Here is a 23,096-nt window from a genome sequence, read left to right on the forward strand (position 1 = left end):
GTGGTGAGTCTACTTCTTCTTCCGCGGTTACAGTAAATGGCGAGCGTTACCGTGACATGCTCAACGAGTTGTTTCCAAAAATTGAAGAGGATGACATGGATGACATTTGGTTTCAACAGGACGGTGCAAATTGTCAACTGCCAAAGTTACACTCGAACTTTTGGCTACCGTTTTTGAAAACCGAATAATCAGCCGAAATTCCGATATCAATTGGCCGCCTCGGAGCTGTGATTTAAGCCCGTTGGACTATTTTTTGTGGGAAGCCGTTAAGGACAAATGCTATGCGAACCATCCACAGACGACTGATGCTTTCAAATATGAAGTCGAAGTTGTCATTCATGAAATTGGAGTGTTTGAACTCGAAAATGTGCTTAAAAATTGGGTTGGTCGAATGGCCTACTGTAAAGCCAGTCGTGGCAGTCATTTGAACGATATTATTTTTCATTCATAAATAACAATGTTCAATCTTCAAAATAAAAAAAAAGTTTGAAAAAATATTGATTATTTTTTTTTAAAGCCGATTCAAAAAGCAAATTTTACATGGCCCACCTATATAACTTAGGTTTTTATATAAGTTGATAATTTTATAAGTTTGGGTAATTTTCAATGGCATTCAGATTCAGTACAAATATTTTCACTAACTTATTCATGGCTCAGTTCTCACATTTAAAATTTATCTGCTGTAACAAAAACAATTCTAATATGAAGAGTGGCTATGGCTGTATTAGTTGGTTTATGGAAACGAGTGCTACTGCATTTGAAAGAGAAGGCTTATCGCTAAACAGCATGGTGAGAAAACGTGACGGTGTGGCCAATATCCGACCGTTAGCCAGTTCTCAGCGAATTTGACAGAATCAGCGGTTGGACTGACGTAGCAGGAGCTATGAATCGGTTTGTTCACGAAAAAACTAAGAATGTGAAGGTGCTGATTTCATCCCCACGAAATTCAAGAACTGCAATTTTTTTAAACTCAGAAGGTCCCTCTAACGCATCCGATCCACATGGCAGTAAATGCCTGGTTTCCCTTTAGATCTTTGGCATAAGGCTCATCTGCGTACCTGGTCGAAAGACTTAACTGACCCAATTTATTTTTCTTTCTCTTAACATATTTTTACTATGTTTTAATATAAGGAGAAATTGCGAAGGGGGCGACTCTAATGGTCTTGCCATTCGAAGGCCAGTGGGAATCGAACCCACAACTTGTGTATTATTAGCCTATGTACCACACACAATCACTCGATTACGGTGCGCTTACATACATACACATGTATATAATATATGTACTACACACACAAAAACCTTATAACATTTCGTAAATATTTATAAATTTTATTTTGCAAAAGTTGCCATGAAAATGCAAATTAACTCCTAATAAATTACAAAAGTCGTTCATTAATGAAACTGATTAGGAGAATAATTTGAGTGTTTATTCAACAGCTGGAAGCAAATTGTTTGCATTTTGATAATTTTTTAGCACGCAACAGGTATTTGCGCATCCACGTAAGGCACAGCGCACGCCCAGCTTCGAAATATCGCGTGGCAGACGAATATGATTTCCTGCTCACGCCATGCAGGCAATGCACAAAAACAATAAGGATGGTCCCTAATGCAAAATAGGTTTCTACATTTTTCAAAGCTTTTTCAAATTTTCGCATATCTTTGCAAGCAATTACAAAATTACTAATTGGTTTGATTCGATTTATGAGTTTCAATTTGTGCAGTAGACGACAGCTAATTTTATGTTTGGATTATTGGATATTTCAAGGCGAATTCGGGTAAACCTTTCAAAATGCAAATTTTTGACATTTCAGTGCGATAGCAAACTGTCACTTTAATTAGATAGTATTTTAAAGTTTTGATGTTGGCGCTTTTATCATCAGCAACGATGGAATGGTTGTTTGTTCAAAGGACTGAATTTGACCAAATCACTTAGATACCGAAGCGGCTTGCAATTTTTTACTTTTGCCTTAGCAGCTCACTTTAATCAGTTAAATCGCTTGGGCTTTTAATTCGCAAATACTCGTAGTGCTTTCGACAGATCGTATTAAGTGATTAGCATATGACCTTACGTCGTTAAAAGGCTGTACCTGTGTGAATGTTTTTTTTTTTCCTTTTTTTTTGATCAAATAAAACAAAAGATTAGTGAGATTTTTTATTTCCTCAGCTTGCAAATTTCATGTCATTTAAATTTTATTGTATGAATAATATATTAACAAGTATGGGCAAACGCTTATCTAGTCGGCTTCTTTTAGAAAACATCTTACAAGACCCTCTCAGTCCCATTTCTTACTACTTTTTCAAGTACAGTTGCCTCTCGTTAATTCAAACCTGCGATATTTCGAACCGCTCATTAATTCAAAGTTATTACGAGCCCCCTACAAAATCTCTTTATTTTTCGAATTATGTCCATACATTTTTATACATTGGGTAATTCGAACGAGAATATCATTGGTACGACGCGGTTATTCGAACTGATATGGTCAAACACTCGACTATTCAAATTTGCAAAGTTTTTTGGTGTGTTAGTAAGAACTTTGAATTTTGGGATTCCCCTGAAAATACCTTAAACATGGGCACGTTGTGACGCACGCTTCCGCACGAATCGCTTCGTTAGTATACAGATAAAAAATGTGTATTAAATATGAGTCCTAAAAAGTATAAATGTTTGACGATTGCTAAAAAGAAGAAACTAATTGAAAAAGTAGAAGAAGGTGAGAAGAAAAGCGATGTTGCAAAAGAATTTAAGATTCCTTTCAGTACTCTCTCAACCGCAATAAAGAGCAAGTAGAAAGTGACTGCTGCTCAAACTGTTGGAGCACGGAAAAGAACAACTAAAGGTGAATTTTCTCGTCTGGAAGAAAACCTGGTAATTTGGCTTAGACAGTGTAGAGCACAAAAAGTATTTATTAGCGGAAAAAGCAAAGGAGATCGCGTCTACTTTAAACATACAAAACTTTGCGGCAATTGAAGGGCGGTTACAAATTTTAAAAAGAGGAATGGAGTCGTGTTTAAAAAAGTTTATGTAGTTAACATCAGCGGTGTGACTATGTTCAAGTGGATGAAGATGTTGCTGTCTCAGGATGACTAACCGATGGTAAAATTTTATCTGCGACAGCTACGAATGTAAAGAGCAACGATGAAAATGAAGACGATGTACCAGAACCATTGGCCGAGGTGTCAGTTAAAGTAGCAAGAGCTTCATTCGATAACTTACAAAGCCTTTGTCTACAAAATGAAACTGATGTAACAGCATATCAGGCACTTTTTCTCCTTAAAAAAATCATTGAAAAAAGCAGTAGCAATGTGCTTCGAAGCAAACCCGTATAAATGAGTTATTTTCAAAGATTAATGAATTCATATTATGAATATGTAAAACATTAGCAGTTAAATAAAAAACACTTGCTAATCCGAAATTTTATTTATTTTCTCTCAAAATTTTCGAACCATTTAATGTTTCCAACACTCGATAATTCGTAATATTTTAAGAGTCCCTCGAATTTCGAATTAACAAGAGTCGACTGTATAAGAACGCTCCAACTGTTAGTTTCCAAGTCAACACTTGTTTTAGGTAATTCAAAACTGAAAAATTACTGATTAGCGGATGTCATTTTTTTGCTTCTTACAATCCCGAAATTTTCGGGATATCGGTATTATAATCCCAGACTAGTCCCGGGATTTAAATATTCATTGTTTTGTAATATTTGAACTGCAAAAAATTACTTCTGTTAGGTGTTTGGCCGAGCTCTTCCTCCTATTTGTGACGTGCGGCTTAATGTTGTTTCCTAAATGGAGGGACCTACAGTTGTAAGCCGACTCCGAACGGCAAATGGGGTTTTTATCAGGAGATTTTTCAACAAACAACAGCAAACCATTGTTCGAGAGTCTAGAACAACTGTCTGACCTAGACGCCAACAACCTAATAAGGTTCTTAAATCGCACCCACTGGATATAGCCGCGCTGTAAATAACCGTTAAACAAGTTGGTAGCGGTGATGTGGCAACAACAATAGTTGGATTGGAGATGAATCACCACGTTAACCAACCAACCAGCGGTCGCCCCTTGACATGCAATGGTAAACCTACATACGTCTCTTTCGCCGAGGTATGCATGCTGTCAGACTTGGAATTGCTTCGAGGCCTTTTTGCATTAGCTTTATGGAGGATGAGGTGGAATGATCTCAGCGCCATCTCTTTATCTGTCCTGCTTTCGTGGGGGGCAAAGATTTAGGTATCTTTAGACTCTCATTTCTTTGCCACTCCTTCAGCAACCTGATGAACTTCATCAGCAGCATGAAGCGGCTAACACAACCGTAACTCAGTCACCGTTCGGTCGTCATCCACAAATACGCAAAACTCTGAGACTGAGATCCCTATAGGGTAGTCACTAATCACAAATAATAGTCCAGAGAAATATTATCACATAGCCCAGACGTTCAACTGTCAGATCGATTTCCAAAAGACGATATATATGTATATATATAATTGGCGAGTACACCCTTTTTTGGGAGTTTGGCCGAGCTCCTCGTCCTATTTGTTTAGTGCGTCTTATTATTATTCCACAAATGGAGTGACTTACAAGCTTCAAGCTGACTCCGAACGGCAGATATTTTTTATGAGAAGTGGTTTCATGGCAGAAATACACTCGGAGGTTTGCCATTGCCTACCGAGGAGACGATAAGCTAACAAAATAATACACCCCAATAAAGCAATGGTTTGATGATTAATATTGGCGGGGAGAACCAAAAATTTACGAAACATTTGACGATCGCACTCACCAACAATGGCTCTATCTTCACTATTGTCACCGAACCCTGGCTTTTCCGTGAAGTAATGGGATATCGAGAGTCTTCTAGACTTATTTTCTCATTCGAAATACGCATTTTGTTGCTAAGGTAAAATGAATCAACTCAAATTCCATCTGATTTTGCCTACAGTCAACGAACGTATGACGCAAGCGATGATGCAGTTGTTGCACTGACTGCACCTATAAGGTCTTATGTATGTATATGTAGGCGTAGGCCAATAATTTTGCTTAAAATCTTAAAATTTTCCTAGTAGGCAGGCGGAGGCCGAGTGGATGAAAAGAACTTTAAAGAAACATCTCAAGGTACGGTCAGATCAATGGTATATGGGGCGCGCTCCCACTAATACTAATACTATAACAATCCTCCCACCTCGGCTAATTCTACCCTGGGATCACAAGAGTATAACATCTGGGTAGAGCCGCGTTGATGTGCGAAGGCACAACAGGTACCTGCGTCCTGCAGGTATACAAAGGCTATGCAGCATCGATAATCCAAATTACTCCCACTGTGTTTATAGGTGATTCTAAAATAAAGGAGACATCGGAAAAGTTACAGTAGTGTTATATTTACCCAGTTTTGTCTTCTGTTCGATATGGTATTGAGTGTTTCACTCAAAAGCCTGTGCTTGTCGTCGGTTCTTCAGAAATTGTCCGCCTTCTCTGCTGCTGTAACTTTTGTTGCATCGCTTTGCGCTCCCAATCAATATGGCGGAGTCGCGTCATGAACTTACCTGCGAACGTTAGGGATGCCTTCCACTTACCGTTGGTTGCGCACATATCTCGTATGAGGGTGCTGGGGATGGTTGATGACCCAGGGCTTGTTCGAGACTAGCTCGTTCCTCTCTGAAGCGGTCGCAATAAAAAATCACGTGTTCTGCGTTTGCACAGTTTGCACAGTAAGGGCCATCTGCCAGCTTAAAACGGTGCAGGTATTCCCGGAAACTGCCATGTCCGATAAGCAAATGCGAAAGGTGATAGCCAGTGTCTCCATGATTTCTCACTAACCACTCATCAACACGTGGAATGAGTTTGTAGGTCCAACGCACGCTTTGTGACTGATCCCACCGCTGCTGCCACCGTCCTATTGTCAGCAATCGCTCAGCTGCTTTTTGTCCTGATGTGGGCCGTGCTCTTTGCACGTTCTAGAGCTAATTCATTTCATCTATCAAAAGGTTTAGAGATATACTTCTAGCTATTACGCAGATTGCATCAGCAGACACCGTTCTATACGCGCAAGCTACACACAGAGCGCCTTGCCTGTATGCCTGGGTGACTTCCCGCAGATTCAAATTTTTGGCCCCCACCCAGATGGGTACTGCATAGAGAATTATGTGACTTCCCTGGGGCCCTCATATTAGGCAGGAGCCGCTTCAAGGCACCAATGACAGAAGCCACCTTCGAACTTATATTTATTAATTGCTGCCTGAAATAAGGTTTTGTGTCTATCCATACCCCAAGATGTTTGATTGCTGTTTTCGAGATTATTCGGCAGCTATCTATTTTGAGCACAAAGGACTTTCGCCCTCATGTGTGGTTTCGAAACTCTTAGCCACCCTGTATAGAGTACAGATTAAGCCCCTTTAGGATAATATTCATTTTTAAAAATTAGAAAAGAGCTACGAGGAAAAAACGTGCGATGAAATGAATTTGGTCTAGATGGAGAAAAAATGTCTATTGTCTAAATAAACAGTTTGAAAGGTCTGGTGTACCAACCTCAAAGCAGAGTACAAAAGAAAACATGATTTCAAAATTTACTAGGCACCACTTCCTCTTCATTTTACGAACTTTTTGGCATCCCTCGTAAATAAAAAAAATGCGAAGTGAGAAGTTATTTCTAAATAAAACTTTAGGCTTCTGAAACATATTACCACTTTAAGCGATGCCAAATTTTTTTGGTATATATGAAAATATATGGCGTGTTTTTTTGCTGCATGAGAACTATTGACGTGTTGACATTTCTGTTCAGTAAGGTTTGGCAAGTCATCATGAAACATTTAATGCCAGAACAACGTCTTCAAATTCTGGAAATTCAATTTGAAAAAAATTAATCTGTTCGCCAAGTTTACGATGGATACTACGCCTTGCTGACTGAATTTTTGTTTCCAAAAATTATACAGTTAAACTTCGACGTCATTTGGTTCCAAGAAAACGGCGCAACTTGCGCGCTTAACAATCGATTTATTGTACTGCTCGAATGGACCATGTAACTCGTAGTCGCGGGGGGCATATGCCGGATATCATATCCAAAAAATACCTATATCCCTTGAATGAATCTACCAGATAATAATACTAAAAAAATTCATACCAAAAATATTTCTGCTTTGTATTATCATTTAAAATGCTCAATATCTTAAAAGACCACCCGATTCTTCTGTTTATTTGTATGAGTTTGGACATCTCCCCTAATTTTTAAGTGACTTTGTTTAGTTCCCAGATTTGTTGTGGTTCATCCGGCCAATTGATTGCCAAAATCGCATTAAATTTAAATAAAATTCGGTCAAAAGAAAAGCAACAAACGAAAAAGCAAAGTTCGCATGCGCGGCAAACATTAACGCAGCTACGCTGCGGTAGCAGTGATCAGTGGGCGTGCATAATTTATATTTTAATTTCTTGTCTTAACCCTTAGAGGCCAATTTTTTTCTTTTTTAGCGAAAAAAATACATTTTTGATGTACTATCCAATTCTAAAGCGCATTTGTTCCTCGGCTGATCTGATAATTGGTTTGTGGATATTTTAAAGGGTTTTGTTGGTTGGCCTAGAGAAAAAAGACAAAAAATAAAAAAACATTAAATTTCTGAACATTTGTTCATCACAAAAAGTTCACCAATTCCTAGTTCTTCCCTTTTTTCCGGAAAAAGTATGATAATTTTTTTTGTGACCCAAAAAGAGTCAAATATCTTAATCGAGCCCCAATGGATTTTGTTAGTCTATAGTTCGTTGAAAACAGAATTGAAAATATGTAATTTATTTTGGTATAAAATGTTTAAATGTTTGTGGTTTTAACTCCTTTAGAATGGCATATAAATGACTAAGTATGAGAAATAATAAAAGTTTTTTGGTTGCGATTTTTTAAACCAGCTTTGGCAGGTGCAATTACATTTCTAGCAAAAGAAAAATTTTGTAGCCAAAACAAAAAAAAAAAACTTATCGCTCATGGCAACCTGATACCTACTTCATTTGGAAAAATTTCTTATAAATTAATTTTTATATCCACGTTTGCGATGTAGTAAGTGAAAAACTAGATTTTCATACAAATCGATCATCCCTATCGCTCGTAGTTGCATGAGTTTATCTCTACAAAGGCACAGCTTTCTCGCGAGTTTTAAGTCTTAAGAGTTTTTCGTCTTTGGGGAACCCAATGAAATTCTCTGCTTAAAGTTTCTGTGGACCACTTTAATCCTTTAACTGGCTTTTTTAATGAAACTTCTTTGCACATGTTTTAAGAAAAGGACAAAGATGCCCATTTAAGCATGAAGCAGAGGATTAAAATGTGCTACAAGAATTTCACTAAATTTTGCCATACAGTCGAAAGAGAAAAATTATATTCCAAGTCTTTTGTACAAAATATCTCCGATAAACTATTTAAACTTTCTCTCAAAATTTTACACTGTAAACTTCTGCATACTCTCTGGCCTAGTACTGTCTGCAGCAAAGTGCACTCTGGAGATAGGCTCTTTCGTAATTATTAGCGTTTGTTCGTGTTGAGTAATATTTTTGTTAAAATTGTTGGACTGCATAATTAATCTCATATAAATTCGAAAGTAGATTTATTGAAACTGTAATAATCGCAGGATGCATGATTGAGCGACGTAACTAAGTATAGAATTCAGTATTGGATTATCTCCTTTTTGATTGGCGCGAAAACCGCTTACGCGGTGTTTACCGAGTGTAACAAAGCGCGCAAGTCGTTTCTTTCTCGTGCTAACGGTCGCCAGTTGGACACACACAATCAAGTCCTTCGTCACCTGTTCTTTCCAACGCAGAGGAGACCTTCCTCTTCCTCTGCTACCACCAGCGAGTATCGTATCGAATGCTTTCAGAGCCGGAGCGTTTGTATCCATTCGGATGACATGACCCAGCCAAAGTAGCCGCTGGATCTTTATTCGCTGTACTATTTCTGAGTCATCGTAAAGCTCATGGAACTCATTGTTACATCGCCTGCGATACTCTCCGTCACAAAAGTGCTAGGGTCCAAAAATCTTGCGCATAATCTTTCTCTCAAATACTCCAAGGGACTGCCTCTTCGCATATTTAATGTAATCGTTCGTATTAGATTGTCATTGACAGTTATTAGCCCGGTGTTCGGTTGAAGCTACCTATCATTGATTTTGATTGCGATAATCGTCTTTGATCGTCTTTATCTTTCCTCTACTTCCTGAATAAGAAAGAAGAAATTACCCATTATTGAGCCACAAAATGGATCAAGGCCAACAAATGGGAAGGCCGCCGTTTTCCTGGCTGATTCATCTGCCATTTAATTCTTATTAATTTCTATGCGCTCTGGAATCCATAGGATACGTATGAGGTTGTTCTGACCTATGATAATCAGCACTTAAAGCATTCAAAACTCTGAAAGCATAACTTTGAACGAATGCTAATATTGATATGAAATTTTACCCAACAGTACTGCCAATTTAAACAAAAATTTGACTGAATTAATGAACGCGCATATTTTAAATTTCGTTATCTTCTTACTTCTGGTATGACATCAAATTAAAATGTTTTTTATCGTAAGTCTCGTAATTTAAGATATTGGGTTGGCAACTAAGTAATTGCGGATTTTTTTAGAAAATCAAATAACTTTATTCTGTAATGTATAGACCATTTTGATCAATGACCTTTACCCATCTTTCAGGCAACATCATAATCAGACGTTCATAAAACTTATGGTTTTTATTAGCAAAAAACTGAATCAGGTACGATTTTTACCATTCAAGGAGTTTTGTAAGAATCGAAAAAAAGTAACCAGATGGTGCAAGGTCAGGACTATATGATGGATGTGGCAAAAAATCCCAACCAAGCTCCATTAATTTTTGCCGAGTGGCCAAAGATATGTGTGGCCTTGCATTGTCATGTTGGAATACAATACTTTTTCGATTTGTCAATTCGGGTCGCTTTTCTTCAACTGCATTGTTGTTCAATGTAGACATCAAAATTGATCATTCGGTGGGTTGGTAAGAGTTCAAAGTAGAAAATTCCCTTGTAGTCCCACCAAACTGATAACAAAACCTTCTTTTGATGAATATCAGCTTTTGATGTTGTTTGAGTTGGTTCATCTGGCCTACTCCACGCTTGATATTGTTGTCAAGAACCCATTTTTCATCGCCAGTTATCATTCGTTTTAAAAATGGATCATTTTCATGACGTTTCTCTAACAAATCGCAACTGTTAATGCGTTGCGTTAAATGCGTTTCTTTCAGTTTGTGAGGAGCCCACGTATCGAGTTTTTGAACATAGCCAAGTTGTTTTAAGTAATTTTCAATGCATGCATGTGATACAGGACGCTTCTCTGCAATCTCACGTGTGGGACTCTGACGTTCCGAAGCGATTATTGCTTTGATTAGGGCATCATTAACTTCAACTGAACGACCAGAGCGTTTTTCATCTTTGAGTGAAAAATCACCAGAAAAAATTTGGCAAACCAATTTTGACACTGCCGTCCTTTTAAGCCTTCGTCACCATAAACAGCACATAACTTTTTATGAGCTTGCGATGCGGTTTTCCGTTTGCGGAAATAAAAAAGCAAAATACGACGAAAATGTTCCTTTTGATTTTCCATTTTTCAACGAATGGCAAACGAAAACTACACAAATAAGAAAATGTGTTTTACATTTGTCCTACGTCTGCAAACCTAAAAATTCAATTAAAACTATCTCACATGATCAATTGTATGTTGCCTGTTTCAGTGTTGGAAAACCATCAGATTTGTTTGTATATTCACCAGGTAATCAAACAAAAAACATTGTATTTATATCATAGAGCACTACAATAAAAATAAAACAGATTTTGGTTAATAATTATGATTCATTTGATTTACAATAAAGCGATTACTGAAAATACTTATATACGTTTTATTTCATTATTCTTTATTATATTGGTTATTAACCCTATGTTAATAATAATAATAATAAATAATTAATTATCTCTATGTTTTGTCATTGAAGCACCCACTTTATAAATATTTGTCACCTTTAGGTTCCCACTATCCCTTTAGATTATTTTTCGATCAGGTTTGAACCTTAAATTTCCCTCTTAGTTTGAAGCCCTCTGGCAGACATCCCAGTCGGGGTTTTTAGTGGGTCCCAAAAGGGTAGCCAAATTTCAAGGAAGCGAAGATACTTAGGTCACCCGAGCTGACACTTTTCTTTAATTCTCCTGAGCAGAACCGTCACCACGATGATAGGGCGATGTGTGAGGATCAGCAGAGTAAAAACATCTTAAGGTCGACTTATAAACTTCCACATTAAAAATCTATTTGACAGAACGAAGTCTGTCGCGTCCGCTAGTATATATATACAATTGGTTCGTACATCCTTTCTGGGTGTATGGCCGAGCTCCTCCTCCTATTTGTGGTGTGCGTCTTGATGTTGCTCAAGCCGACTCCGAACGGCAGATATTTTTATGAGGAGCCTTTTCATGGCAGAAATACACTCGGTGGTTTGCCATTGCCTGCCAAGGGGCGACCGCTATTAGAAAAAACTTTTTCTTAATTTTGGTGTTTCACCGAGATTTAAACCTATGTTCTCTGTAAATTCCAAATGGTAGTCACGCACCAACGCACACCTTATATTGCAACCAAATTGGTTTCTAACAGCACCATTAGTCAATTAAGGGTTAAGTGGCACTTTCCGCAAGAGTGTTTGGACATGTATTAATAAATTTTAATTTACCCAATTTAACGTAGCATCTTTCACTATAAAATCGTTTCATTAAAAAACCCAAAAAACTTAATTATATGCAGTGAGGCAAGAGGAAGAGGATGGACAGCGAGAAATAAATTTAAAAAAAAAAGATAAATTTTAAAACAAACAACTCAACTAACTACGAAAACCCTAAAACAAAGCATCAACAACAAAAACAAACAACTGAACCACTTATGTACGAAGTTTTTTACTCTTTTATATTACGAACATTTTTTACTTTTACGGCCACTGAATCGGCCTAGCAGCGCGATTAGGGTACGAGCTGAACGACACACGCTAAGCGCACTAAACACTTCTTAGCATGGGCCAGTTGGCCTACAGCTTTTCGTTGGATGCTAAGTGCTCGCTGAGTGGCTGTTGAGTTGTTGCATTCGATGCCGCGGGCGCTAAGCAGCTCAATAATATTCAGCTACCTCAGCTGAACTGAAATGCAAATGTAAATCGTGTGAAACGGTAGCGAAATGCGTTATTGCTGTTGTTGCGGGTACATGGCGATGCACAGCCGCTGACACAATGCAAAGGCGCGTGCGTACCTATGGCAGAGTTCGCGAACTTGGCACTGGATTTATTTTGGTCACACGCATTTGCATTTACTCGCTCCGCCTGATGACAATTCAATGCTCAACGGCTCGGCAATGCAGTGGAAGAAGGGTTGTCTATAAATGGCCCAAAGACTCTGGGTTGGAGTATCAGTTGAAGAACTTCAATCGAACAGTTAACCACGCAGTGGCAGCTCAGTGAAGATGGTCAGTAGCATTGGACGGGTTTTTCTGTAATTAAACTTCTTTAATTTACTAAGTACAGTTGTGTTTAATAAATTAGCAGTGCGTGTGTGATGTATAGGAATTTAAAAATGTATATGCATGCAGGGTGGTACATATAGCGTTTTTTTAATCCTATGCAATTTTAACAGTATCAGCTTTTTTCCGCTGCTAATCTTGACAAAAAGTGAATGTCACATTCCCGCGGAAGAAAATGAATTTTGATTTTGAAGCTTGAATAACGTTGAACAATATTTTAAATTTATTACCAAAGTTAATCCAGCTCATCTGGGGATTGGAAAACGCGTACGCAATTGGCAAGAAGCTAATTTCACCTCTTCAGAACAACAATTTGGTGCGAATTTCGGAGCGGTGACATCATTCACCCCTTTTTTTCGAAACTGCTGCTGGAAAGAACACTCCGGTTAATAGTGAGAGCTATATATATGTATACGAGGGGGGTTCAATAAGTACCCGTGTTAGAAATGAAGGCACCATTTTTTCAAAAATTTGCTTTTATTTTTCAAAAATTATATTTCATAGTCCCCTTTTAAAAAGATACACTTCCCCAATCCTCCGGCCATTTTTTAACACGTCGAAAAAAAGGGTTTGTGGAAAATCTCCAAAATACGACTCTGTCTCGGCGATGACTTCCTGGTTTGATCTACATGTTTCCCCGCGAGCTATTTCTTCATGTTAGGGAACAAGAAAATCACATGGAGTCAGATCGGGTGAATAGGGGAGGTGCGGCAGCAATTCAAGCAGTTTGGCGGCGACAACTCCGGATGAAAGTGCGGGAGCGTTATTGTGGGGAAACAGCACCTTCTTTTTCGCCAAATGCGGCCGAGTCTCCTTCAGTTTTTCGTGAAAGCGGTCCAATAACTCACTGTCGTATTGTCCAGTGATCGTTCTTCTTTTTTCTAAAAAAGTCCATGAGGATGACGCCGTTCACATCCTAAAAACTTGTCGCCATGACCTTTTCGGCCGATGTGACTGTCTTCGCCTTCTTTGGAGCAGATTCACTGGGAGAAATGCATACATTGTTATGATTGTTGCTTAGTTTCTGGTGTGAAATGTTGAATCCAGGTTTTATCAGCGCCAGGTTTCGCTAACTTATCATGTAAAATATTAATTACCCTTCCGGTCGACACACCTATGGCCTCTGATACTTTGCACACTTTCGTTCGACGATCAGCGAGAATCATGTCATAGGCTTTTTTGAATGATTTCCTCGGTAACCACGTTTGCCGGGCATCCTGGTCGTCGCTTATCAAATCCGGATGTTCGCCAACGTTTAAATTCGTTGAATCAAAATCTAACTGTGGTAATAGATGGCGAAGCGTACCCATAGATAGCATCCAACTTTGCAGTTTTTTCCCATCCAAAAACTAAAAGCGAATTACAGAACGATGCTGCTGTTTTTCCATCTTAACGAAAATCACGAAACACGTCTCCCTCGAATAGCTATCAAATTTAAACTAACCCTTAAATCAATCTGAAATTTGTTTTTGCCGTCGTTTGATAGATGGGAGCACACGATGCTAACACCAACTTCTCTCAGGAGCGCCCTCTGTCATCAAGCATGGATACTATTGAACCGCCCTCGTATATATAACAGGCGCTTACACCCTTTTCTGGTATTTGGCCGTACTCCTCCTCCTATTTGTGGGGTGCGTCTTGATGTTGTGCCACATAATGGAAAAACCTACAGTTTTAAGCCGATTCCGAATAGCAGATTTTTTATGAGAACCTTTTTTAATGTCACTTCCGAAGGTTAGTCACGCACCAAACCATTCGGCTACGGCGGCGGCATGATAACTAAATTTTTGTAGTCGAAAATGATCGAAACATCGACTTCGAGGATCTTTGGATACAGTAGGATGGCTCGCTAAGCTATAGAGGCAATGCCAAAATGAACTTTTGCGCGCTAAATTCGATAATCGTGTCTCGGCAATGTCAATACGCCCCCTCGGGCTTGCGATTTGATACCGTTAGACCTCTTGGTGTGCCGTGAACCATGACAGATTTTATGCGAACAATCCACTAACAATTCAGGACCTTAAGGAAAATATGAAACGAGGCATTCGTGAGATAGAGCTAGAAACCATCATCAAGTTTTGGAAAATTGGGTTTATATGATGCGCTGCCGCAAAGCCAGCCGAGGTAGTCATATGAATGAATTCGTATTCCATAAATAATGGGAACGTTTGCTCTTGCTCACCTCCAATAAACTAATTTTTTTAGTCCTTTTTTGATTTTAAAAAGTAACCACTGTACGGGCTACCCTTTACAATTTACTAAAAATATGTAATTAAGTAACTTGAGTGAATTAAAAAATCAGTACAATTTTCGTAGCGATTGCCGCAATTAATAAGATAATGATTTTTTACTGCATTAAAACATATTTTTTACCATTAGACGTATAATATTATAAAATTTGTTTCAAATTGAAATAACAAATATTTCTACACAAATACTAAAAACATTATTTTATCTTCGTCACAGAAGCTCTTCGTTATTCTCAGTTTTACGCTGGTAGCAAGCCAAACTGTTAACGCCGATGTTAGCCATTTATCCAACAACCAGTACTTGCCGCCAACCCCGCACAACGAAAGGCATTCAAACGACTTTGCGGTCAATCACTTTCAGCCACCGACACACCAGCAACACTCCCAAAAGGGTTTCCTACACAGCGGCGTTGAAATCATCAGATCGATCCCTATTGCCAGTTACACATTGACAACTATTGTTCCAGTACAAGAGGCGCATGCACCAAGCATAGCTGGTACTAATAACTTTCAAACGCCTCAAAGCAGCTATCAAGCTCCACAAAAAGACTATCGGACACATCTCCAATATCAGCCCCAATCTCAACCAGTCTACCGGACAGCTCCTCAGTTGGCAGGACAACAAAACGATGGCTTTTATACGTACGACACCCCAGCACCTGCTCCAGTGGTGCAAGGGTTTGCCGCACTCGGTCCGGCAATAAGTCCAACTTACTCAACTGACTCTCAGCAAACATACTCTGATCCTTCAGTTCCGCAGACAAAAGCCGAACACGCGCAAAATATTGACACTTTCAACTATGCTGCCCCAGTTACAGCGCCCAAGGTAGTCCCAATAGTTGCATCAAGTCCTCCTTATTCTGGTGGAGCTCACCAGTCTGGCTCGTACAACTTTGCTCCAGTTGGTCCCGCTCAACAGAGATATTCTGCTTCAGCAGCGCCATCTAATGAATATCTGCCTCCAGCGTCAGCGTATTCCCCACAAGCTTATTCCCCTCCGGCTGTGCCTGTACAACAGACTCATAATACTCCAGCACCAGTTGCGCTATCATATTCGGCTCCATCTCAGCAATCTTATGCTGCAACAGGTTCAACACCGCTTCAAGATAATTATTCACTGCCAACCCCTCAAATTGCAAATAAGTATCGCCCACCAGCATCGCCTCCTGTACCACAAGCGTACACGGCTCCAGCTCAGACTCCATTTCAATTTCCAGCTGCCGCTCCTCAGGTTTCCACACAAACATTTCACCCTGCAGCTGAGCCCGGAAACTACAATACGCCCGTTGAGCAGTCCTATTCTGCACCATCTCCCCACGTTTCACACGAGTACCTTCCACCTGCATCAGCGCCACTAGCAAAAACTTTCTCGACTAATCAGCAAACTGGCTCAAGCGATTCTGGGAATGAACAAAAAGAGAGTGAATCCGGTAGCGCGGTCCTAAGTGAAACTGTTGTTAAATCCACATCGGGTAATGAGGGAGACACTGCTCCAGTGGAGCAGCCGGCTCAAGCTTTGGAACAGCAATCGCATACAGAACAACAACAATCTGATGAAAATTCCGGCTCTGACAATTATGAAACCGCAGCTCCTGCTGAACAAAACCGCGCAACTCATGCCCCTGCCCAGCAGACTTATCCAGCACCTGCTTCCGCTTTGGTAGCTCTTCCTCTGCGGCAATCATATTCGTCTCCTCGTCAACAGTCAGATTCAACACCAGCTCAACAAACATACATTGCGCCTGCGCCTCCGTTACAGCAATCACATGTCTCCTCAGCGCCGATAGCTCAAGAATATTCATCTGCTTCACAATCACCTGCGGCTCCATATCATTCAGCTCCAGCTCAACATTCACAAACTGCATCAGCCCCTGCTCCCGAAGCTTTGTCCGCACCGCCTTCAGCTTCAGTTAGCCAGGAATATTTACCACCTGCTCCACAAAAGCAACCTTATGCCCGACCAGCTGAAGAGCCAATCAAACACCACTCTAATTTAGCTCCTGTAACAATTTCATCTCCAGCTGCAGTTCCAGTGGACTCATCGTACCGCACTCCAGTGCAAGCTCCAGTCAGCCAACAGCCTAATTCTCTGATTTCAACTAGCCAGCAACCTTGTTCAGCTCCTTCACTAGCACCATTACCTGCTCCGGTACAAATTAGTCAAGAATATCTGTCTCCAACGCCAGTAAAACAATCTCAACCTAAACCAGCGCTAACCACAGTGAGTCGGCAGTCTTATTCGACTCCTGCATCAGCTCCTGCTTCATCTTTCGCACCACCTACTTTATCCTACTCCACTCCACATGCACGAACTCTCACAGTTAACCAAAACTATTTCCCTCCAGCTCAGGCAGCGCACAGTTATATGGCACCTAGCCCTGCCGCCACTGCCGCTCCAATTCAACGAAGCAGCCATTCAGGTGCTGCTGCCTTAAGTCAAACCTCATCGGACTACCAGTCGGGGAGTAATGGCCAAGCTCAGTTCAACCAACACGTAGTTGCAGCGTCACAAAAGTACTCCTCTCCTCCAGCGCCTGCTGCGCACACTAACAACAACTTTCAATCGTCATTTGCCGCATCGGCAGCGGAAGTTACTAACCGAGGAACCGGCACTATTTATGGCAGTAACGGTGGCTACATATACAAAAAGTATAAGTAAGGGGAAAAAGAAAGGAGATGTAAGATGAGTAGCGCCCGTAGTCGTGTAGTAGTTTGTAGTATTCGAACTTGTATTAAATCATTAAAAGCTTCTTAGAGCTTCTTATTGCCATGACGTCAGCTTATAGCTGCGTGTTTGTTGTATCATCAAATTTTGTTTACCTGTTATTACCTCATCTGTAAATAAAACTTTTCGCTTTTATAATTTTCATAAATAAAATACATCTTTTTTACCAATTAATCATCTTCGATCCTCGTTAAATGGAATCCATTAATAAATATTGAGAGTTTTCGATATGATTTATGGTGATTTGAATTGATAGAACCACACCCAAGAACTATAGACTATACTCCAGTGAGCTTAGCAGCCGAAATAGGAGGCAACTGAATATTAATTTCACCAAAAACTTAGCAAAATTTTCATAAAACTTATTATCAAGATGAACTTCATTAAACAATTTATTCGCACCTATAAAATAAATCCAGAACTAACGCCAAATTGAGACGCTGTCATTAAGAATAAAGAATGCGTTTGCTATTAATTTCCCCTTCTCGCACTTTATGCTATAAAACGTGCAAATGCCATGCCAAATTTTTACGACTAGTTAAAATTGCAAAACAAAAAATCCAGTTTAACTATCTACTAAATATCTAATTAGCATCCAAAGCGCATGCGTGAAGTTCTGAATTTTGAATCGCTTCAAGAAGAACAACAATTTCCTTTTTTTGAAACAAGTCAGTCAACTAAATGGTGCAACATTTTCAGATAACAATCATTTGGCTAATGATCTTCGCCCACCGAGTAATGTCTTCAATGCAGCAACACCACTTAAATGATGGCCTAGGCATTGGCATGGGTTCATACTAATTAACATATTTATGTGCCTGCGTTTACACTGTGCTACATAGATTTTACTGCCTTTGTGCTGGATTACTTTGATAGAATTTTTTTCCCAGGAGCATTTTTTCTCTACCACTTTTTCGACGCCTTACTGTAGCTCTTCTTCTTTATTGGCGCGATGACCGTATACACGATTTTGGCCGAGTTCAACAAAGCGCGCCATTTTTTTTCTTGTCCTAACCAAAGCCAGTTGGATACACCAAGTGAAGGCACTGATATTTCTAACACAGAGGTGGCATCGAATACTTTCAGAGCCGGAAGGTTTTTATTAATTCTGTATGTAATATTTTCTCAAAGACTCCAAGGGACGCCTCATAGGATATTGTATCCTCCCAGCTATTGCGCAATACGATAGGTTGGGAAAGAGGACAACCTTATAAAGTATTAATTTTGGTCATCGAGAGAAGACTTTACTACTCAGTTACCTACTTAGTCCAAAGTAGCACTTGTTGGCAAGACGGATTCTATGTTGGATTTCAAATCGGTGTTAACGCCGGTTCCTAGATAAACGAAGTCTCTTACAAACTCGAAGTCGTAACTGTCAACAGTGACGTGGGTTGTCGATACGAGAGTGCGCCGACTATTTATTCGCCAAAAATTGTACGGTCTGCCGCTCGTACGATCTTTTTCAGCATTAGGTTAAAGAATTCACATAATAGAGTCACCTTGTCTGAAACCTCGTTTGGTATCAAACTTACTGCAAGTATTGCGCAACGTCATTTTGCATAGCCGTATTAATTTTACGGGGATAGCAAATTCAGACATTGCCGCATATAGGCAACTTCTTTTCGTACTGAAAAATGTAGATTTAAAATTATCCTTTCGTGGGTATTTTCCAAGACTTAGCGTATTGTGAATATCTGGTAAATGATGGATTTTCCAGGTTCAAAGCCACACTGATAAGGTCCAATCAGGTGGTTGATGGTGGGTTCAGCCTGTCTCTCAATACGCTCACTAGGGCCTTATAAGCCATATTTAAAAAACTAATCCCGCTGTAATTGGCACATATTGCAGCATCACTCTTCTTGTGGATTAGGCAGATCAAATAGGAGCTGATGTCTGCAGCTTACCAGCTCCTCAGCCGGCAGTCCGACAGCGCTCGCAGCTTTGTTGTTCTTTAGCCGCGTTATCGCTATTCTCACCTCGTCATGGTCTGAAAGCGGAACGACCGTGCCATCGTCAACGATTGGGGTATCGGGATCTTCAAACTCTTTGTGACATGCGCAGTTGTCACCCATTAGCAGGTTTGAGAAGTGTTCCCTCTAAAATTCAAGAACGTTCTGTATGTCAGTCACCAGATCGTCTTTGTTCTTACAGGAAATCGCCCTAGTCTTAAAACTTTGCGAAAGCTAGTTGAGACTCATTTAAATTGGTTGCTTAGTTTCTTTCCGACCCTACCCAGAAGTTTGCGCTACTTGAATCTGGACGAATTAGCACTTAAAACAACCAACCCAGAAGTTTATGATAATCAAAAGACGAAAAACGCGCTTCAAAGTCCCGCACCCTTCGAAGCTATCAAGAGTGTCATGCGTGCCTTGGCACTTGGCATGAGTCGGTTAATTGCTTTACTTGAGGACAGGAGATACTTTACCCAACCCTCGTTTACCTTCAGAACCATTCGCTTCACTTATTTATTCCGTTAAAAAAAGATGTTTGTTTTTTCAGTATTAAGTTTATGCTTACAAAATCTGACAGACTAGAGGTAGCGGCCACTATAGACGAATGGATTGGTGCCTGACTACCGTTCGGAGTATGATATTCGAACATTGCATGGATCACCAATATGAAGAAACAAGTTTTTTATAATAGCGGTCGCCCCTCGGCAGGCAATGGCAAACCACCGAGTGGGTTCTGCCGGTTACCGTACACTTTTCCCAATCAATTTTTCCCAAAAGTCATTTTTCCCAAAACTTTTGTTCCCAATAAAATAACTCCCAAACCAATTTTCCCAAAACCATTTTCCCAATTCAATTAAAATCCTATTTTTCCCAAACCTGTTTTATGGAACACGTACGAAAAAAAATAGGATTTTAATTGAATTGGGAAAATGGTTTTGGGAAAATTAATTTATTTTCCCAAGACTTTTTTCCCAAATACATTTTTTTCCAAAGAGCAAAACATTATTTATTAAATAAAAAATACGCAATCCACTGTATTTTTGCATAGAACTCCTTTTCGCCTTGGCGGCCTTCGGCCGCGCTTCAAAAAAATAACCCTCATCAGTCCGACTCCGGCTACGCAATCCACCGTATTTTTGCGTAGAACTCCTCTAAAGAATTTTTACACATTTTATAATTTTTATATCATTAATAAATAATTTTTTGCTCTTTGGAAAAAAATTTATTTGGGAAAAACAGTTTGGATGAAAAAATTTGGGAACATTTGCCTTTGGGAAAAGTAAGCATTGGGAAAAAAGTTTTGGGAAGAATGGATTGGGAAAACTGGTCGGCAACGGGTTCTGCCATAAAAAAATCCTCATAAAAAATATCTGCTATTCGGAGTCGGCCTGAAACTGTAGATCGGTCCATATGCGAAAAAACTTCAAGACGCGCGCCACAAATAGGAGGAGGAGCTCGTCCAAACACGCCAATTATTTATTTATTTTAAATTTAAATCCAGTTTATGTTATTTAAAATTTTATCATGTAACGGAAAGGGAAAACGCAAAACTCTTTGGGGTATATTGAAACTTATCCTCTCCAGTAAATCCGAACAGATAAAAATTCGTGAGTGTACCACATCATACGCCTTGAGGAAAGTGATTTTAATTTCATTGACATACGGGGCCCGGTGACAGATAATTGAGGCTGGTTAAAATTAAGAGATTGTAGAGCAAACCGGACAAAGCTGCCTGAAATTCTTTCGGTCCTTTGGGAAAAAGACAGATGTCGGCATACATACATCGCGACAACGCAAAATAATAACTTATATTATGCTACACAGTTTATTTGTGTAGTTTAATTACCTTTTTTTTAGTATTCCCATTAAAGTGGCTGACTGTCCGCGCAACTTTTAAATAAAAGCATAAAATAAATTCAACAAAAGAACACAAAGAAATGTAGAACAAAAGGAAGGAAAAACAAGCATAAATTAAGTTAAGGCAAACATACATCCATACATGTGTGCTGCACACTAACACACTAAAAATATATATTTTTTAATTTTTTGCAAAAAGTTTGCTTTAAATGTAGTTTTTACTATATATCTTATGCTGACGCATTGCAAACCAAAAACCGCGACTCTTCGGCACAAATTATGAAGCCAGTGATGAATCGAATTTATACGATTTTTATTGTTCTTATTTTTATATTTGGCGTTAATTTAAAAGTTTAGATTATTTCATAGTAAATATTCGCAAGTTGCTGTATGCAGATTACTTATTTAATTTTTTTTACGGCTTATTTATAGAACGAGATGGGTGCTAGTACAGGATTCTGATCTCCTAAAAATTAGCATAATAACCAGCATATTAACTTATGCTTCTGGCTGCTGGCACTACTTAAATAAATGCTGGTGAAATGTATATAAATATGCCGGTGAATAGAAGTTCGGTATTAGTTGAAAACGCCTGATTGAGTGAAGTGTAGCCAACTGTCAAAGAAGACCTAAATTAAAATGGTTAGTGTGAAGAATATACGAGTACGAGTATTATGCAATCAAAGTTTTGCCTAAAAAGTGATGTGTTCGGCAAAGCAGCCTAACTTAAAAATTAACTTAACGAACAAACAAATATTCAGCAGTGTTCAAATGTGTCCAAGGAATTTAAGAATTGGCAACTGCTGTTTGAAAATCCTTAAAAATTAAAAACTAAATGAAAATGTGATGTTTTTGTTTATACTCAATACCTACAATCTACATTAAACTCCTTTCTATTGTTTTTCTTCGCCAGAAATTGTTCGTCGCCATCGCATTTGCCGTCATTGCCAGCGTTGCTGCCGATGTCAGCCACCTGAGCAACACTTATCTGCCACCATCCCAGGCTGCTGCTAGCTCAATTTCCTCAGAGTACCTGCCACCGGCTGCCAGTTACTCAGCGCCAAGCTACTCGGTTGCTGCTTCAGCACCAAGTGTATCGTACGCGGCTCCAGCTCCAGCTCGCTCAGTCTCCTACTCGGCGCCTGCTCCAGTTGCTTCTTATTCCGCACCCAGCTACTCGGTTGCTGCTTCGGCACCAAGTGTATCGTACGCTGCTCCAGCTCGCTCAGTCTCCTACTCGGCGCCTGCTCCAGCTGCTTCTTACTCCGCACCAAGCTACTCGGTTGCCGCCTCGGCACCAAGTGTTTCATACGCTGCTCCAGCTCCAGCTCGCTCAGTCTCCTACTCTGCACCTGCTCCAGTTGCTTCTTACTCCGCACCAAGCTACTCGGTTGCTGCTTCGGCCCCAAGTGTATCGTACGCTGCTCCAGCTCGCTCAGTCTCCTACTCTGCACCTGCTCCAGCTGCTTCTTACTCCGCACCAAGCTACTCGGTTGCTGCTTCAGCACCAAGTGTATCGTACGCTGCTCCAGCTCCAGTCTCCTACTCGGCCCCAGCTCCAGCTGCTTCATACTCGGCACCAAGCTACTCGGTTGCCGCCTCAGCACCAAGTGTATCCTACTCAGCTCCAGCTGCCAGCTATAGCGCTCCAGTCGCTGCTGCTTCCTACTCCTCGCCCTCATACTCCAGCGGTGGCACCGCTTATGGTTCCAACGGTGGCTACATCTACCGCAAACGTCACTAGAGCACCAAATTTTTGTGTTTTTTTGGTTAACCTCTACGTACTA

At 39.8% G+C, this 23,096-nt stretch overlaps 1 protein-coding gene across 1 annotated transcript; it reads left to right on the plus strand.

Annotated features, from left to right (window-relative positions):
- The first annotated feature begins 702 nt into the window (after nt 1-702).
- LOC129238151 (uncharacterized) lies at nt 703-23,084 on the plus strand. The gene is made up of 3 exons (XM_054873186.1): nt 703-789; nt 14,993-17,365; nt 22,223-23,084. The coding sequence occupies exons 1-3, from the start codon at nt 703-705 to the stop codon at nt 23,051-23,053; spliced, it is 3,291 nt and encodes a 1,096-aa protein (XP_054729161.1). The 3' UTR covers nt 23,054-23,084.
- The last annotated feature ends 12 nt before the right edge of the window (nt 23,085-23,096 follow it).

Source organism: Anastrepha obliqua, chromosome 2 (genome assembly GCF_027943255.1).
Source record: "Anastrepha obliqua isolate idAnaObli1 chromosome 2, idAnaObli1_1.0, whole genome shotgun sequence".
Taxonomy (NCBI): domain Eukaryota; kingdom Metazoa; phylum Arthropoda; class Insecta; order Diptera; family Tephritidae; genus Anastrepha; species Anastrepha obliqua.

Bases quoted from the DNA above. Each gene is read 5' to 3' on its own strand.
- LOC129238151 (XM_054873186.1), top strand. From the start codon at position 703: ATGAAGAGTGGCTATGGCTGTATTAGTTGGTTTATGGAAACGAGTGCT. The intron at 790-14,992 runs GTGAGAAAACGT...TCTTCGTCACAG, and splicing joins GCTTATCGCTAAACAGCATG to AAGCTCTTCGTTATTCTCAG. The intron at 17,366-22,222 runs GTTACTAACCGA...TTTCTTCGCCAG, and splicing joins TTGCCGCATCGGCAGCGGAA to AAATTGTTCGTCGCCATCGC.